The 20,210-nt window shown below is 38.7% G+C and overlaps 1 protein-coding gene and 1 long non-coding RNA gene across 2 annotated transcripts; both read right to left on the reverse strand.

Annotated features, from left to right (window-relative positions):
* Positions 1-2,562: 2,562 nt before the first annotated feature.
* Positions 2,563-3,095, reverse strand: LOC128483143 (uncharacterized). Its single transcript, XR_008351043.1, has 2 exons — positions 2,780-3,095; positions 2,563-2,740 (listed from the first exon to the last, which is right to left on the reverse strand). It is a non-coding gene; the product is annotated as an uncharacterized LOC128483143 (long non-coding RNA).
* A 1,239-nt stretch (positions 3,096-4,334) lies between these two features.
* Positions 4,335-19,791, reverse strand: STX7 (syntaxin 7). The gene is made up of 10 exons (XM_053458851.1): positions 19,704-19,791; positions 16,539-16,690; positions 15,844-15,913; positions 14,556-14,646; positions 9,129-9,266; positions 8,017-8,069; positions 7,519-7,615; positions 7,165-7,237; positions 6,185-6,267; positions 4,335-5,422 (listed from the first exon to the last, which is right to left on the reverse strand). The coding sequence occupies exons 2-10, from the start codon at positions 16,615-16,617 to the stop codon at positions 5,330-5,332; spliced, it is 777 nt and encodes a 258-aa protein (XP_053314826.1). The 5' UTR covers positions 16,618-16,690; positions 19,704-19,791; the 3' UTR covers positions 4,335-5,329.
* Between the last annotated feature and the right edge of the window lie 419 nt (positions 19,792-20,210).

Below are 20,210 nucleotides of genomic sequence, written 5' to 3' on the forward strand. Positions count from 1 at the left end.
CTCTTTGATTCCCCTCCCCACACCGTAGACATTTTTGTTTATTGTTTTAATTTTAAAAATTAACTCCTAGTGAAGAGACAAGTGCTGTGTGATACTAAAATTTTAAGAATATAACCTGTATTTATTTGAGAAATTCAGTAGCATATGGATGCTCAGAGGACCAAATGGTGCTGCCTGAAAGAAATAAATTGCTGTTCTTTAGCAAATCAAAAACTGATTTACTAATGCAACAATCTAAAAAAAATCCTGGGCATTTAGAGCCCTTAAAATTGTAATGTTCCTTCTGGCAAGATCCAGGCACTAAAAAGGGTAAGGCCAGTTACACAAATTCATCTTGACCATGAAATACTTGGTTTTGGAAATGTGACAGGTTAATTACGTAGCTTTGGTAAGTAAAGTTATCCTAGGTTTGATTTTCTTATTTGTTCCTAAACGTGATCCCTAACAGCAGGAGCTCAACTAGTGCAACATCTAAAAGTGGAAATTCTAACCTTTATGCATTTTCATGTTTGGATGTAATGCTGCTATTTTGGATGTGTGTTAATTTTGTTGGCTTTTTGGGTGCAAAAACCCAACAAACATTTAACCTCCAACCCCTGGTGTGTTCTTATCCCCCTTCAAACATGGTCTCAACCCTCCCATTTTAAACAAGTCTTCCCTAGACCCCACATTGCTCACCAAATCCTGTCACCTTCACTGGTGAAATGGCTCTCAAATGTGTGCTTTAACCACACAGGAGTGTACTAAAATGTTAAACAGTTCCCTTTGTCATATCCCACCTGGATTATTGCAATTCCCTACTACCCCACCTCCACCTTTCCCCCCCCCTCATTCACCACTCCAATCCACCCTGAATACTTCTGCCAGACTTCTTCTGGTGTCCAATGTGCCAGTTCCATTGGCTCGACATACAGTCTAGAATTCAAGTTAAACTCTTCACCTACAGAGCCCTTAACAACTTGTATCTCCAAATGTTTTAACTACAGTAGAACCTGCACCTCTTCTATTGCTCTCACCTCTTCCAGATGCATTTCCAGGATTTTATATGTGCTGTAATATTTTCTGTAAATCTACACCCCATTCTGACGGACTCTTTTCTACTTACTTTAATTTTAAATTACCACTAGAAACCCACATAATCCGAGAAGAATACAAGCTACACTCAACCTGCATCCTGATGGAACATCATGTACCTCGATACTACTGACTTCTTCACATCACCACTACAATCAAATCATCACAGGCTTTCCTCCTCAGCCCCCTAATAGATTGTAAGCTCCAAAGAGCAGTTCTCTCTTTGCCGACTACGTCTAAACATTGTATTTTGTCAATGTTTATTTTCACTGACCCTCTATTATAAAAAGTGCTGTGGAATATACTGGGGTTCTATAATATGAAATTTATTGTAATAAAAATGCATTCATAGATCTATTGTTTGACATGACGTTTGTTTCATTTCCACACCTACAGTGTAATACAATGCACTACCTGTAATACAATTATGATTTTTTATAAAATGTCTCAACTTTTTTTCTTCATAGTTTTAATATTGGCTTAGTTACAGTTCGTTTACATTCTACCATATGTACATATTTTTTAATGGGGGAAAAAAATCTACAAGCTCAACAACAACCTTTTTCACATATCAATTTTCTGCATAAAATACACATTTTGTGTGCTTTACACTTTGTATTATTCTCTGATAATATCGTCATAGAATAAGCGCAAACATAGGATAAACATGGCACATATATTTTATAAATCTTTTATAACTCCATCACACACAGTGTTTTGCACAGTCACAGTTGGATGGGTTAATAAACTAGCAATAGCCATAGATTTTAGGTTTCTTAGCCCCGTGTTAAACTGATAATTTACTTGACTTGTTGTATCAGCGGAATTCAGGCATGTAATTCATAGTCATACAGTCCCCGGTGGGGGTCGCACAGCTAAATGTGGTTACTTTACATGTCATAGCTAATTATATATTTTTACAAAATGGCATTTGATGGCTGAATTGGCAAAAATCATTCCGTCAGTATAGGCATCATATCAAATTTCAAACAATACAAAAAAATCATTCTTGGATTACCTAGTTTCTGTTGGCTGCATGCATACTATAATCGGCTAATTCGCTTTACAGGTGAATTTCGTAATTAAGAGAAAGTAAAATTAAAAAGCGAGAGAAAAAACCCCTGTAAGAGGGTCAAATTAGCAGAGTATTTACATTTCATGAATGTTCTAATAAAATTGTATAGGTCTTATTTTGTGTCAACACTTAGTACCTAAAGAGACTTCTGTTGTGATGTTACACTGACACTTAGTGGACAAATCAACACTATGTAGCCATTTATTGGATACTGGGAAAAAAAAAACTTGTAGTTATATATACTTTTTCTTCTTTTTTGTATATTAAAATAAATGTTTTATACTTCCTGTTTCATAAAGAAAGCCACCAATCACACTCTCTAGAATGTTAAGCAAATAAACCTTGGCAGATGGCACTAAGGGGTAAGATGTGGAAAGATGCGATAGATACATATAGAAACATATAATACAACATACAGGATGGAAGTTTATTGAAATACAGGATAAATGATCGAACAAGAGGTCATAATCTAAAACTAGAGGGTCAGAGGCTTAGATGTAACGGAAGGCACCTTACTGAGCGGGTGGTAGATAATTGGAACAGCCTCCAAGCAGAATTTAAACATGCAAGGTATACCCATATGATCGGGTGCTACAGTGTGTGGGCACCAGCTGGATATGCCAGGGCCACCTCATCATCCTCAGTCTGGCCCTGTAATACTCTAGAGAGGGAGGTTTATCAATAGCCATTGCATGGAAGGACATGAAAAATAAGTGAATTTTATGCTAAGATTTAATTGCATAAAAATAGAAACATTCAATGCTTGCTTTTGTGTCATATGGCAACTGATTGAAGAATTATTTATGGAAACGTTTTGGTCGTTTAACAGTCCTATGAATAATGTTTCTAATTTTGTTATACAAGAGTTACATTTGGGAGCGTTGGCGGAACAGCAACTTTAACACTCAGGTCAGCATAATCCAATGTTAAACACCATTGCATGCTACATCTAACTAAATCTGCTCCTGAATTTAAAAGGAACAAAGATCATTACTGGTATTTGTAAAAAAGTTAGAAACAGTGCTTCAAGGAAATCAAGACTTCCGATAATTTGCCAGGGATTGCTGAATACAGGTTGTGCTTAGCAGTGGCTGCATTTCACAGTTTGCACTTTAACTTACTTTACTGTCCGAAGAGGATCATATATAACTACATACAGCATAATAATAAACCCTAAATCAAATTAATCATGTCAAGGATAGGTCCCAATGGAATGAAAAAAAAGTTTAAAATACACACGGAAATATTAGTTTAGCCCTCTGTAACAACTTATGACATCTGAAACCATCAAAGCTTGAATGAGTCTATACCCAACATCCCTAAAGATATCATTTTTACCAACGACTAAATCTTCTATTGATCCAAAGCAAGCTATACCCATTTTTTGCATCCATCACTAAATGATTCCTCCTGGAATAATCATATTCTGACAGTGTCCAAGATTGTGCTTATAATCTATAAACCCATCTATATCTATGGAGGGCTGGCACCTCCTGGCCCCTGGGGGGGGCATATAACGAACTAACACACATCTACTTGAACTATGGGGTCATGTTGCTCTACGTCAGGCTGGACCTATGGGGAATCAGCACCCACCTGGGTATATGTCCCTGTGTAAACCACACATCAATACAAGCAAATGCGTGAAAAAGGGGGGAAAGAAGGAGTGTGGAAAACCAATAACACAATTTATAGTTACGGCTGAAGTCAACTGTAAATATAAATTTAAATAACCCTATGGGCAAAATCATAATAGATCATTGCTCAATAGCAGACTGGTGTATTGGGTGTATACTGAAGTACAATAAACGATATATCATTTATATATATATATGAAATAGCAGTTACATAAATGGTTTACATAAAACAAATTAAGAATCAGTATGTACTAGCAGAAAGCCCCAACTGGAAGACAACACACAGGTATTTGTGAATAAACCAAATTACGAAGCTTTATCTGCTGCCTATTCAATACTTCACATCAGATGGTTTTAGTGGCACTAAAAAATGTTGGACTCCTAAAATCCTGGAAAATCCTGTCGTGCAAGGGGTCCCAGGTTAGGTATACGTCAACCAGATTAACAACGTTCACCTTTTTGGCCTCTATAACCACTTTTTACAGTTTTTAGACGAGATCAGGACATTTTTTGTGTATTTCAAGTAAGGTTTCTAGATTTTCTTCCTCTTTGTTTTGGTACGAAACGTGTCTACTTGTCTATGTTTGGTTCCACTTTGTCCCATAACCGTGAAGATATTATTAGGCAGTACAGACACAGCTGACTTCTAAATGGTCAAGAGACCGGCTTCTGCTGAGAACATCAGGGACAAGGCAGCAGACGGAGACAAGCAGCAGCTTTTTATATAAACTAGTCTATGCAATTTCTTCTTTTACTTGGGTATGGCTCTTTAAGTGTCAACACAAAAAAAGGTATATAAACCCCTTTAGTTTTGTGTATTCTATGAGATGTTTCAGTCAATTTCCACCTTTACAGTCACATACCTATTTGTTCGGAGTAACTTTTGCAAGCAAGAAATGTTGTTGCTAAACCACATTTTTGACTGTTCTTTCTTGTTTTTGGCTTACTACCAGGTCCTGGTCAACACATTTACAGAAACGGGCTGAACAGAAGATAAAATAGGTCAGAGGAAGGTCTGGTCAAAAGGTAAATGCAGCCTAAAGTGATTGTAACTATATGTGGAGTGGAAGGCAAAGTGCATGAAAAAGCCCTAAAGTAATGCCCTAAAAACTTTAAATCAGAGTCACACTTGTAATTGTGGCTGTCTGCACTCCCCTGGTAACCGTATCTGCCTCCATATTTAATTTAAATATTTAATCCCAATAATGCAAAACATGTAGCCATGTACATTTATTCCCGTCAGACTAAAATGTATGGGGCATTCTGCTATGTTTAAAACAGGTTGAAAGATTAAGATTAAGTGATCGCATGCCTTTGCATTTGAAAAATAAGACTGGGTATTTGCTGTGTGTCCTGTAAGCTAGCCCAGGCCGTTTTATATATATATATATACATGACACTGACCAGTAGCTAAATCAAAGCAACTCATTCACAACCAAGATGTACGTGATTTCTTTTTTTTGCCTTCATCGATTTGAAAGAATGGGAGCCTCTAATTTCTTGTTAAGTGTTGTACAAATATCTGGACAGTATTAGATGACTATTATTTAGTGGCTCCCCAGATAATCAGTCCAATAACCGTTGCCAGCACAAGCAGTACTGCAATGATGATGCAGATCTTCCGCCTTGACTTGCGCTATAACAGAAAAGAAAAATAATTTTTATGAATGAAATTCCATGTGCAGCTAAGAATGTAACATACTTCTCCTACCCAATGTATTTGTGCTATGGCTAACCAGCATAATATTAAATCTTTACGGAAAACAAGAGGGATATGGGGGATTGTAAGAACAAAGTTCTCCCTCAAACATTAAAGTTTGCATGATAATAATAAACTAAATTCTTTAGGTCTAACACCAGATGGGAGGGACTGGGTGGAGATCCAAGTGGGTGGGGAATAAGTAGATGGGAAAGATGAACTTAAAAAAATAAATAAAAAAAAGAAGGTCAGTGTAATTGTGACCAAATGACTGTAGACACAACCTGCCAAGCCCACATGTGATTTTGTCCTCATTGGTTGTTTAATTGCCCTGCCCCTTCACTGCCATTGGCTAATTTACATAACTGTTCCATTAGTTACTATGTGTTCAACCCCCATATTCGGACTGATCAGTTGTTCTCAAGTTCTTTTTGTCATATTCATCCTGTTAGTTTGTGATGACATAGTGTTTCATTATTTGTATACATGATTTTGCACAATGAATCAGTTTTTCTGTTTGAATCTTCTTTAACCAAGTGTCAGTGAGTTCATGAGTTGGTCACATGTTCTCAAAAGACTACATAGTCATGTTCTCAAAAGACTACATTATTTGCACCATTTATCTCACAGTACAAATCTTAATATTATCATGTAGTTAAGAAAGCAAAATGGAAAGAATAAAGTGTACGTTATAATTACCTGGTACTCTGCTGCCCTGGCCAGTTGCTGGTTTGCTTGCTGGACGTGCACATCTGCATTTTCCACATTGGCCTCTATGCTATCTGAATGGTTAATGATCACATTAAGAGATTGTTATTTGGATTTGAGAACTCTGGGCTTTAATAGTAAGTAATACGATGAAACATAATAGTATTATGCGGTTTATTTATATAAAATTTAAAAAAATGAAAAGTCTTGGTGTGCTTTGTCACCATAACCACCCAAGGGGATGATCCAACCAGCAAGAATATTGTTGGTCATTATGGTGTCCCTGTTGTCGGTCCATATAGCATTAAGGACATTTTTCAAACTTTGTACCAAAATTAGTTTTCACATGACTCCCAACAGCATTTATATTAGGAGATAAATCTTTAGGGCTAGCTAAAATACAACACTAATGATTAATGTATATTTGGACAGGATGGATTAGTTGGCACTATATAAATAAGGGAAATAACAGTGATAATAATAATATAATAATTATAATAATAACAGAGGGATGCTAGGCTTGGTGGTGCCTTGTCAGACATATTGCAGTTCTCTATTTAATATGCAGCTTTTCGTTCAAGAGGATACCTTTTCTCGGGCCAACAGATAAAACGACTGCATTTGCAGAAGAGATCACTAAAGTTCTAACAGAGTTACATTGCCCATGTTAGCCCAAAACACGTATCTCCGGCTGAAGACTCCAACTTCTCTTTGACTAATATGGCTATAGCCGTTTTTCATATTATATATACACACAATCAAGTACTCTTAATAAATAAGAATATAATCAATCACCAAAAGACACAGCCACTGGAAAATTTATTCAGGCTATTTTTATTTTTTCCTATAATTGGATCCATATTATAGGCCACAGTAAAACAAAACAGAAAATATAAAACTAAAGAAGATCAGTAGAAGACACTATTTTCTGAATGCTGCAATGGAACTTCCTATGTAATTACAAAACTTACCTATCATATCTCCCTGTTCATGGACCATCATACCCAAGTCTTTAAATATTTCATTTATGCCTCTGATATCCTCCTGCAAGAATAATTACATTACGTTCAGATCTGAAAAAATACAACAATCCATTAGAAATGCATGGATATTTCACACAACCAGTTTGTTTTCTCCAGTCGATATCAAGGCATTACAGCAACACCGTTTGAGAGAAGAAAGTGATCTAAGACCGCTCTCTATACCCGTTTAACCCTATGAAGTGACCGGCGCGTCAATTGTGGTTAAGGGAATGCTGAAGTGTTACCACAGGTCTAGGACGCCAAAATGCTAATACTAATATACAATCCCATCAAAAAACCCACCTCAAGCTGTTCTATAGCAGATTCTCTTTCCTCTATAATACGAAGGTCTTCTTCTGTTATTTCTTCTTCTTGCATTGTTGCCTGCGATAGACCCTCACTGACAAAGTAAGAAAACGTTTTAGTCAAGGCAAGTATTCTTTACAGACATTCAACGTGACTTGAGCTGGATAGCAAGACTATTAACCATACTTAAGATAGAAAAAATATTAGACAAACTGTTTTCAGAGGGAAAATCCTGCAAAATACTCAGCCATGTAAGTATCAGGATTCAGACTATATGATGTTCACATGTATATTCTGCCCTAGCAGCTGGGTTCTAGAATGAACCTAGCCAAAATCTGTCTATGGCATTGGCACACTCGCAGCCATTGTTTTACCATCCTGAGGTTTCAGTATATGCCATTAAGTACATAAGCTATCCTAAAACGGCACAAGCAGAAACTGTTAAAAATCAGAACAAATACACTACTTGGAAAAAACAAAAAACAAATGGCTTACTTTTCCCAGTTGACCAATGTTCCTTCCTTGTGACCTTCATCTGGTAAACCTCCCTAGAATTTGGCAGATGAAATTAAACAATTACTTGTGTGTTTTTACACTCACACCATCATTTTCCAATGTTTAAAAGCAATTAAAAGGTATGTTACTGAATGTTTACTGTGAGGATGTTTAAAATATCAAATAAAATATTTATTTAGTTAAACTATACACTATTTGCAAACCGATGACTATCCACCAACGTCTTATCTTTTTTCTGCTTACGGAAGAACATTATAATTTACAGCATACTTTCAGACATGGTAGGCGAGTGATATACTTTATTAAGCCATAGCCACAGTTAATATACATTATTAATATGTACACTATATAACCAAAAGAATGCAGACAACTAACAATCACACCCATACGTGAGCTTGTTGTACAACAAACTCCAAAGCCATGGGCATTAATATGGAGCTGGAACCCCCTTCGGGGCTATAAGAGGATCCACTCTCCTGGGAAGCCTTTGAACAAGATCTTGCAGTGGGTCTATGGGAATTTGTGCCTATTCAGCCAAAAGAGTATTTGATGTTGTATAGGAAGACCTGCCACAAAACTGGAAGCATACATTTGTGGCTGAAACCCAAACGCAATTGGGGGGAGTCTACATACTTTTGGTCATATAATCCATCTTACTGCTCCATACCTTGTAAGATTTGAAACACCCAAAAAAACAGATGTGGTTGGGGGCGGGCGTCCAAGTACTTTTGGTCATATAATGTATCTGACTTCTCCATACCTTGTAAGATTTGAAAAAAATGTGGCTGGGGGCGGGGCAAAACTTTGCCGGGCCTTTCTATGTGACTTTATTGAGTAAAGCGTTTTATAACGTGTTTTATTCACAGAATGTAGTACATAAATGGATAATAAAGAGGTTCCTGTTAAGATACATATTTGTGAATTTTTGATCTTAGGTACAGAGTGATGACATCCATTTCGACGAAAGACTAATTCCTGTACTTGAGTCCCAAAGAGGGCCTCTCTCTCCTAATCAGTGACACTAGGGATGCATGTGTTTAGTACCTCGATTTATCTTAAAATTATAGATCAAGGAATAAACATCAACTTACAGATATTCGGGACCCTGCGCGAACTCTGGCTACAAATTCTTTTTCCTTTTCAGCAGCCCTTCTTTGAATTTTCTGAAAATTTGTCAGTGTTGCAGTAAATTCATTCACAAGTCGATCTTTCTGCAATTTTCTCTGCCTCTTTAAAGAAAAATGAAATAAATAGCATTAGCGTGTAGATTATTATCTTTTATTTATATAGCGCCAACAGTTTACGCAGCGCTTAATACAATACATATATTCAAGGGGTATGACAAGACAAGAATTGACAGACTAAGACAAACCGATACATTAGGTGGAGGAGGGCCCTGCTCGCAAGCTTACAATCTTGAGGGAACTACCGTATTGGTCCGAATATAGGCCGCACTTTTTCCCCCCACTTTAAGTCTTTTTTTGGGGGGTCTAGCGCCCGACGCCCGGGACATGCAGTTCCGGGCGCCGGGCAGGCAGCAGGGTTAGGATACAGATCCCCCGCAGGTGCAGGGGACCTGTATCCTACTCTCCGATGCGCTCTGACAGCCTCCCCTGTCGGCACTTTTCACGGGGGGAGTGCCGTCACGGGAGATTGTCTAGGCGCATCATGCAGACGTTCACCGGCAGCGGCGATGCGCGCGTAAACAACCTCCGCTGTCGGCACTTCTGCTCGATGTGCTTTAACAATCTCCCCACGGGGGGAGTCCCAGCAAGGGAGATTGTTAAAGCACATCGTGCAGACATGCCAGCAGCGGAGGTCGTTTACGCGCATCACCGCAGCTGGTGAACGTCTGCACGATGCGCTTAGACAATCTCCCGTGCCGGCACCGGAAGTTGTCTACGCGTATTGCGTAGGTGTCCCCTGCCGGCCCCGCAAGACACACGGGAGTCTGCTTTGGTAGGTCGTGTGTGTGGGGGGCTGGTCACATCTCGGAGGGGGGGGGCAGAGTGGCAGTATATATCGGGTGGAGTAGCAGTATATATCAGGCGGAGGGCAGAGCGGCAGCATATCTCGGGGGGGGCAGAGTGGCAGCATATCTATTCTACTTTTTTTTTAAACTAAGAAAAAAATTTCCTTAAAAAAAAAAAAAAAAATCACCTAACTTTAAGGGTGCGGCCTATATTCGGGTGCGGCCTATATTCGGGTGTGGCCTATATCCGAGCCAATACGGTAATTAAAAAATGACCTAAGATAATAGTCCAGGAACAATAACATCCTGGAATTCAAGGTGGGTTACTTGGAGTTGATTTTACATTTTGCTTTAAATACACAATCTGACATTTTACATACCGTATATTCCGGTGTATAAGACGACTGGGCGTATAAGACGACCCCCAACTTTTACAGTCCAAATATAGAGTTTGGACTATACTCGCCGTATAAGACTACCCCTCTACCCAGCGTACAACAACCAGCCAATCAAGGCAAGCGATGTACCTTATCGGTGATTTGATGACATATACATACATGCATTGCCCTTACACACACATATATAATATATATATCTATATATATATATATATATATATATATATATCTACACATATGCCGGTCCACACATACACCTTTATACACTGCCCTCACCACACACCCCTGCCTTTACACACACATGTATATGTATATTATATATATATATATATATATATACACACACACACACACACGTATGTGTATATATATATATATATATATATATATATATATATATATATATATATATATATATATATATATATATATATATATATATATATTAGGGCTGAAACAACTAATCGATAAAATCGATAATAATCGATTATGAAAATCGTTGTCAACGAATTTCATCATCGATTAATCGGATCGATTTTTATCGATTATAAAAATAGTTTTTTTTCAGAGCAAATGCTCTGAAAAACTCCTCTCTTTATATAATCCGACCTCAAACAGAGATCGGATTATAACACCGGAATCCAGATCCCCCGCTACGCTGCAGGGGACCTGGATTCCCCTCACTGTCGGCCGGTCTCTCACTTCCGTCTCTCTCCCCCTCCCATCTGCCTCCTCCCCCTCCCATACACCGCTCTGCCTCTCTACCCGGCAACGTTATTGCAGCTGCATAGAAGCCACAGTGTAAGTGAAGGGCAGTAACGGAGTCTGTCTGTGCGATGCAGACCCCCACCGGCTGACAGAGAATCATCCTCTCTGATAGCCGGTGAGGGTCTGCATCGCACAGACAGACTCCGTTACTGCCCTTCACTTACACTGTGGCTTCTATGAAGCTGCAATGAAAGTGCCTTCAGTAACGGAGCCGTGTAGAGAGGCAGAGCGGTGTATGGGAGGGGGGAGGAGTCAGAGCGGTGTATGGGAGCCACCCTCCAATACTCTGCCTCTCTACCCGGCTCCCTGGTGTCTTGTCAGAAACGGAGGTTCACAGGAGGCAGAGTGGAGTATGGGAGGGGGGAGGAGGCAAAGTGATGTATGGGAGGGGGAGGAGCCAACGTGATGTATGGGAGCAGGCAGAGTGGAGTATGGGAGGGGGAGGAGCTAGAGTGGTGTATGGGAGGAGGCAGAGTGGAGTATGGGAGGGGGAGGAGCCAAAGTGATGTATGGGAGGGGAGGAGGCAGAGTGGTATATGGGAGGGGGGGAGGCAAAGTGATGTATGGGAGGGGAGGAGCCAAAGTGATGTATGGGCGGGGGAGGAGCCAGAGTGGTGTATGGGAGGGGAGGGGGAGGAGCCAGAGTGGTGTATGGGTGAGTTATAGTGGTGTATGGGGGGTATTATGAATTTTTAGGGCATATAGGGGGTATAAGGCATATGGATATTAGGCATATCAGGGGGCATAAACATATCTGGGGGTAAAAGGTATATCGGGGGGCTCAGTGGCATATAGGGGGTATAAGACATCGATATTAGGCATATCAGGGGGGCATAAAACAAATCTGGGGGTAAAAGATATATCAGGGGGCTCAGTTGCATATCACTGGCATATAAGGAGTATAAGGCATATCAGGGGCACAGTGGCATATCAGGGGGCACAGTGGAATCTGGCATATAAGAGGTATAAGGCATATATGGGGGCAGAGTGGCAAGCTGGGGGTCAGATGTGCATAACTGGGGGCAGTTTGGTAAATAAAAAAAAATATGAAAAATAGTTAACATATGAATTAATATTTACTAATAACTTTGTATTAAAACCTAGTTTGAGAAACACCGTGTTTGGGTTCTTGTAGCTTTTATTATTATGTCAGTAAAATAAGAAGGTGAATAGAGAGAGGCCATTGCAATAAAGAGATGAAAGTGTAAATTGTACGTTTTTTATTGCAATTTTTCTTCAATTTAAAATAATGTATTTTTTTATCCGATTAATCGAAAAAAATAATCGGCCAACTAATCGATTATTAAAATAATCGTTAGTTGCAGCCCTAATATATATATATATATATATATATATATATATATATATATACACATATATATATATATATACATACACACACACACACACACCAGTGTGTATATATATATATATCCCCATCTCTTACCTTATCTTCTGTCTTCTTTCTTCCATCCAGTTGTGAGAGCCCGAGGTCTGGCACTTCAGACCTCGGCTTCCTTGCTCTCTAATCACTACGCGCCGTCTATTGATGCCGAGCGCCGGGACATGACATCATCCCTGCGCTCGGCATCAATAGCCGGCGCCTAGTGATTAGAGAGCAGGGAAGCCGAGGTCTGAAGTGCCAGACCTCGGGCTTCCCTGCTCCCTCATCACTACGCGCCGGCAATTGATGCCGGGCGCCGGGACATGACGGCATCCCTGCGCTCGGCATCAATAGCCGGCGCGTAGTGATTAGAGAGATTGGTGGCTTCGTGGGAACCTCCGGCTTGGTAAGTACCCGGCGTATAAGACGACCCCCCACTTTTAAGAAGATTTTTTGGGGTTAAAAAGTTGTCTTATACGCCGGAATATACAGTATTTTGCTTATGTTTCTGAAGCGTTTTTGTAAAACTGATTATTGAGGCTCAGTTTCAAACCAAGTAGCAGGGATGATAACGGGAGGCAAACAGACTTGAGTTTGACATGCAGCAAATAACAAAGATTGGGACTTAACTTAAAGGGGAACACTCATTATTTTGTTACTACTAGTATCAAATTAAAATATGTTTTCAAAAACAATGTGACTTTGAAACAGTTCTAGTTTTTGCATAACGTTAAGGTTTTTATTACCTGTATTATCTACTACACAACCACTCTGATGCCTTTTCATATTGCCTGTGTTTAACTATAGAATGGCTCGTTGTTGATGACCCAGCTGGACACTCAGACTAATGAAAGTCTATGGAGGGACAGACTTTAACAATCAGCTCAGTGCGGTGTTTAAGCAGGGAAATATCACATGATGGCAGTCCCCAGGAGTGCAGATTAAGGAAGTTTATTGGAACAAAATGAAATAAAACCAGGTTCTGTCAAATCTAGCCTACATTATAATGATCATCTTTTATGTATTAAGCACCAAATTACGCAGGGCTGTACACACATAAATATACATTGATACATACAGGCACACCAGGAGATTTTCCCTTTAAGAATACCATCAATATAATATGAAACTCTGCTCGGAGATATTGTGGTTTCCTGATATGGTAACTCAAAGGGGGAACTTTTCCTCAGTTTTCAGCACAAGTAAGTTACTGAAATTATCTACAGCCTGTGCCTTTTCTTTATATAGTCATAAAACAAACAGTTTATGAGAGATATTTAGTTTAAAAGTCAAACAGATTGCCAGAACCCCGTGGCAGAGCCAATGTTATGAAATCAATTTCCTGCCCTGATGTTCCCTCCCTTTTCTTCAGCCCATTCTTGAAAAGGCTGTATGAACCGATCAATAACAATTAGCAAGTTAACAAGGCAGAGATAAGTTAATGAGGAGGAATAATCATGAAGACCCAGAGAATGTAAGAATGTTAAGATTCCTTCACCCATAGTAAATGCATAATGTAAAAACACCATTACATAGGTTTATAGGTTTACATAGGCCACAACCACAAGGAATTCTGGGTAGGCAAATGCAAATAAGGTCAACAATGGTCACCTTTTGCCTCTATATCCACTTTATACATGGATCCCTTGAAGGTAAATGCCTTTAGACAAAACCCGGGTAAAAGCCGATCATTGTTGACCTTATTTGCATGCGCCTACCCAGAATCCCCATGTGGTTGTGGCAGCACCATGGGATTTCTTCTGGCCTGTCTGGTAGATGTGGATGAGTGTTCAATAATACTTCTACTACCATATAAAAAATTGGCTACCATACAATTTAGACATAGTGAATCAGTTACTTTAAAAATATCTATATATGTCAGGAAGGGTAAACACCAAAGTAACATTATCGCAATTTGGAAAAACACATTTTTTTTCTCCCAACAGAAATAATAAGAATACAAACATAATACATTTTAAAAAAATCAGTTATCTACCTGATCACTTTCTGCAGGCAGAGAAGCAAAATCTTTCAAGCATTGGTCTGTTTCTTTAGCGATCTTGTTTATGTACTGTATTTTCTGTTGTCTAAAAAGAAAACAGAGGTCTTTGAGAACAAAAATATGATCTTATCACAGTCTGACTTCATTAAAGCAATTCTGCTGCCCGTAGTAAGAAAATGTCATTGTTTACCTAAGAGTTTTTAAGATATAAACGGATGACAGCATATTGGAAAATGAGCAGCTAGTCAATAAAATGAGGTAAAATGCACCTTGTGAAATCTCAAAATAAAAAGAACCATAACAGATGTCATTTTTAACCCTGGTTTATGTAAAGGCAAAATCTATTACTATGTTCTATATATGAGAAAGAAATAGGATTCAGGATAGTCTGCCCCCTTTGCAATGAATCAGACACATGAAATGATCTAGACAAAATGCAAAGTCACATCGCTATTATGGTACATAACAGATACACCATTGTATTCTTTCCTCAAATGAAAAAGTTTTATTCACAAAACACAAAAACATTTGCATATTTTTTTCTGGTGCTACAGCAATACACACCTATGCCATATTGGAGAGTACTTTTGGAGTAACAACAACAACAACTACTACAGGATAAAAACTATTTCTAGGTACAGATTTCTAGGCTCAATAATATTTTACGTAGCAGAGGGTGCTCTGATCTATCACCGCGTTTTTGAAAGATAGCATTCGCTACATTCTCGTAGCGAATGATACATTTGAAGCACGCGTCGGGGTTTATTTATTTGATTTCCTTTTTTCCCCCCTCTTTCTGATGACCGATAGATCAGGGCACGCTCTACACAATACGGGGAATATTATTATTATATTATGAGTAACTAGTTTCATTAGAAGCAGGCAGGCTAAGATGTAGGAAGAAGCAATAGGATGGTTATTCATACATAGTGTCTGTTGCCAGGAATCTTTGGTTGAGCAGTGACTGCCACAGGATTGATACTTTGTATTCATTTTATATGGCATAGATACTATTAAAAGTTACGTTTTATGGCAGGATTTTAGACACTTGTTTGAGGTAGGTTCTTATAAATCTGTACCTAGAAATAGTTCTTATCCTGGTATTTGTTGTTGCGTTGAGGTAGGTTAATATTATGGTTTGATTGCCCTTTAGAATCCTGCATTTATTTGGTTTAGTTTTGAGCCCTTTCTTTATGGTATACAGATTTATAAGAAAGAAAGAAAAAACAAACAAACAAAAAAAAAAACGTTACATTCTAGCATTAATAGAACCAACACTTACAGTTGATTCCTTAGTTCTGGAGTGTCTTGTGCTGTTCCAAGTTGATTCACTATTCTCTGGATTTCAGAAGCTAAAATTAAGAAAGGAATTGGAATTTTATGAAATGTTTAGTTCATAAGAAACACAACTGTGTCTGACCTCTTGCGGGTAGATATGTTTGAAATAGCACTCAACTCATGACCCAGCTTGCTTTTACGCACTAGCTTAACAAAACAAAGGAGAACTTGTCCATCCTTATTCTCCTTCCAATTATTACTTGTTTAATGATGAAACCCGACTCGGTAGCTTTTGTTACTTGACTACCCTTGTCATATGATATTATACCACCAACTTTCCTTAAGGAATAAACCAAGGAAATACAGTCCATGGGTTTGTCTTGAATGGTTTCTTTAATAAGTATAGGGTTCCTAGAATGGATATATAAATGTTTTCACAAAAGCTGGCGTTTGCAGGAGAACTCAACATTTCACAGGAGTACAATGTGCATTGTAAGGGGCTACTGCCAACCCGTGTCTCCTACAAGAAGGGCTGAGCATACCAGGGTCATCTCCTCATCCCGTCTTGTAGAAGAAACTTACTGGGATTAGCCCGTCATCATGGGTAGTGAAGGTGGTGAGATTTAGGAATTAGCACCAACATTTTAAACTAATATCACAAGTTCTTTTACACACACATTTTACAAGGATATAACCTACAGTTCTGTGTTATCTTCTGGATGTTTGTCGATATCGTCTGAGCAAGCTGCCCTGCATCTCGTCCAGAATTGTAAGACATAGCTGCAAAATTGGAACTTTGTTCTTATTAGAAATGGCCAGGCCGATTATACCGACTGCCGTCCCACACGTACCTGCGGAGAGAGCAAACGTTTAAAACTCAAGCAACACCTTTAGAGAGGGTGGTTTCTAAAATCTCACATCAACAGTTCAAGTACCTTCTGGATCGAAAAAGCTTTCTTTTGGAAACTTGAAATACTTGAAAAACGGTCTGCCCACACTCAAGTCGTTCCTACACTATTCTTACACTCAATGTTATATGTCACTTTAATCTTGTGGGATTTTATATGTAATTTACATCAAACTTTATAGTGGACACCTCTGGTTAGCTTTAGAGCTACATACCTTTCAATGTGGAAACCTTGGATTTGGAATTTGGGTACCTAATACAGCTCAAAATCATTATCACAGAATCAGATAGTAGACGGCATTACAAAAACTTTGAGGAATTTTAGAAAAAGATTTAAATTAGATGATAAAAAAAAAGTTCCTACAGAAGTTTTATTACTTACTTTATTTGAGTTATTAGTAAATGGCCCCCACTAAAGGTAGTATTATAAAGTTGCATTGGGAAATTTTTTTTTTATCAATATTCACGGGGAAAACTAAAACTAGAGATCTTAAATAGATAAGAAAAAGAAAGATAACTATAGAGGAGAGGAAACAATCAATACTGGGGGTAAGAACGTATATTCATAAAGTAAATTTATGGGAAACTCAAATGGTATTATACTTGGGATGTTATATCCAAATGTAATCATTCCCAAAGCAGTTTATGTTGGATATGTCATTTAGCAAAAGGGACTATTTCACATATGATTTTCTGAGATTTTCTGGATTTTGTAATATGCCAATATAGCTACGGACTTTGATATAGGGTATTATAAAGCTTTCCTTAAGTAGACATTATAAGTTATATTTGCAATCTAAGGTATCCTCTGCAAATAAAGCCCTTTGGTATTAATATAATTGGCGCAACTGGATTTTTTGGCACGGTGATAGAATTCAAGGGGGATCCCGAGAATAGCTGAGATAATTAACCACGTTGATTTGCAAGCGGTCATGGAAATCAACGATTCTAACATAACAAATCAAACATTTAAATATCATTGTATATGGGACCCATGGAAAATTTGGAAAGAGCAGCGTCCATTGTCACTATAATTTTGTTGGCAGCCTTATTCTAAACACTAGGTTAGGTCGGACAGCATTTCTTTTTGTATGATTAGTTTGTCTATTATGTATGAAAATAATTTTAAAAATTATATATTCCTGTGGATATCTCTATTACACACTGCTGTCCATAATCTTTGTGTTTTAGTACATGCAAAATTACAGAGGAAACAAACACATGAAGCTGTACGTATTCTGTAAGAAAAGGCAGTAAATATCAGTGGTGATTGTGTCATTAGTTACTATAATTAACCATAAACCCAACCAAGTAGAACAGAGTTAACACAGTTCTGCTTTCATGCACCTGCTGAACAAAGTCAATGAAGCAAAAGCATATAACGTTAAAAATAACCAGTTTCTTTAAGTTTGATGTATAACAAACAATTAATGAACTTGCACACATATATATATATATATATATATATATATTATATATATGCGTGTGTGTCTCTACACGCATATATATGGATCTATGAACAATTTTGCTTGAGATAGATATATTTGCATGTTTTATATGTTTACAGCAGTGCTATTATTCAGCATCCAGGTATTTTTCGATTGCAGCCACCTAATTCTGCTTTCTACGTTGAGCAAACTTTTCCAGATTTTACATATGGGGGTACAAAGTTTTAAAGGCTGCTTTATCGCCGTGGCAACCAAAGGAGAGGTCCAATCAGCAGCACCATTGCACTGGTTGCTATAGTTCTTATAGCGGTTAACTAGGCCCGTATATGAACTGAAGCCAGATCCGTAAAAACGTACAGTAAGTTTATAAAACTGAAAAATATAGTATTCAAGTAACATTTCTGCTGAAAGGCCTTGGCTCGTGGCATCTAGAATGAGCTGGTAGTCCGCAGGGTCACACCAACGATAACCTTGTTCTTGCAGGGCCAGGTTCGGTACTTTTTGTAACGCATTTAGCAAATTCCTATAATTCAAACAATTATGCACGGTATACGTGATCCTGAAGCTGAATTTAAAAAGTGGGTTTATCACCATTAGCAACTACAAAAAAAATGAGAAGATTCCATTGGTTGTCATGGTGATATAACCACGTTTGCCCCAGAATCACTTTTTATCCATACAGCCCAGTGCACTATTACATCACATCTTGACTTAGCAATTAAATTCACGTTACGGGGGGGGGGAGTTCACTTTTATTTACAGAGTGCATGACTAATATAATGGTTAACAGGGTCAGGCAGGATGAGGATGATGGGCGTTGCTGTGCACAGCAGTCGACTACAGGTTACTACGCCCTAATGGGAAGTGAAACCACGGAGTTCTAAACTAGGCTGTAACGATTTGAGAGCGTAGTAAATATTTTTAATAGGTAACCTGCCGTCCTGCAGGACACTCATTCTAGTCTTATAAGTCAGTATTCACTACAGTGAGCGGGTGACTGGGTGTCGCGTATTCCATTAACAAGCTGCCCCTCCTGTCCATCACATGACTGGAGTTCAGCCTTGTTATCACATGGGAGGCTCCCGACGCGATTTATACAAGGAAACGCAAATATATAACATGAGCAATAGATTCCGTGCGCTGGTAACGAGACAGGAGCATTAAGTGCATTTTAATTCGAATTAAAATGTCATCAATTCAGAATCAGCACCGAGAAGGGCCGACCAGGCTATTGTTTTCAGACTGTACAGTGTGTAGAAAGTGGGACTGAGAGAAAGAATGCGAGCCGGGTGTCTTCCACGGACAAAGTTACAATCACATAGGTGGGATCCCCGAGCACCTGCTATTACGACGGGGAAGTCAGTGTTTTTGCGCACATCTTATTCTCTCGGATTGGACGGGGCTAAAACGCGGGATGTGAGGGTTTGGCATCGCTGACAAGAAGCAAGAGCATTAATCCCAATAAAACCCACCCAGCAGCCTGCGTGCCCCGCCGCTGCTGTCTCATACCTGAGTGCGGTGGCTTCCAGTCTCTCCAGCGGCCTCAGTCGCTTCCTCCCAGCCTGACAGTTCTGCACATACTCAGTTCTCAAGCAGGGAGGAGCCTGTGACCAGCTGATTCCTCACCCTCAGAACGCCTTCATTACTAAGCGGCTGCATAACATCTATCTATCTATCTATCTATCTTCCTTCCTTCCTTCCTTCCTTCCTTCCTTCCTTCCTTCCTTCCTTCCTTCCTTCCTTCCTTCCTTCCTATCTTCCTTCCTTCCTTCCTTCCTTCCTTCCTTCCTTCATTCATTGTTTTCTTTTTTGTGCCACCAATATTGGTGGACCACCTTTGATGATTCTGATATTTTGGATACATTCTACAGTTTACTTCCCCTTTTTGTTTTAAATATGGTTTGCCTTATAAAGAAAAAGGATCCTAAGGAACTACAACTCCCACTTTTTTAAGAACTTAGGCCTTAACACCGTTGCTCCCATATTCCATAAACTCATCTTTCCTAGTCCTTTTTC

The sequence above is a fragment of the Spea bombifrons genome, chromosome 3, assembly GCF_027358695.1.
Source record: "Spea bombifrons isolate aSpeBom1 chromosome 3, aSpeBom1.2.pri, whole genome shotgun sequence".
Classification (NCBI taxonomy): Eukaryota; Metazoa; Chordata; class Amphibia; order Anura; family Pelobatidae; genus Spea; species Spea bombifrons.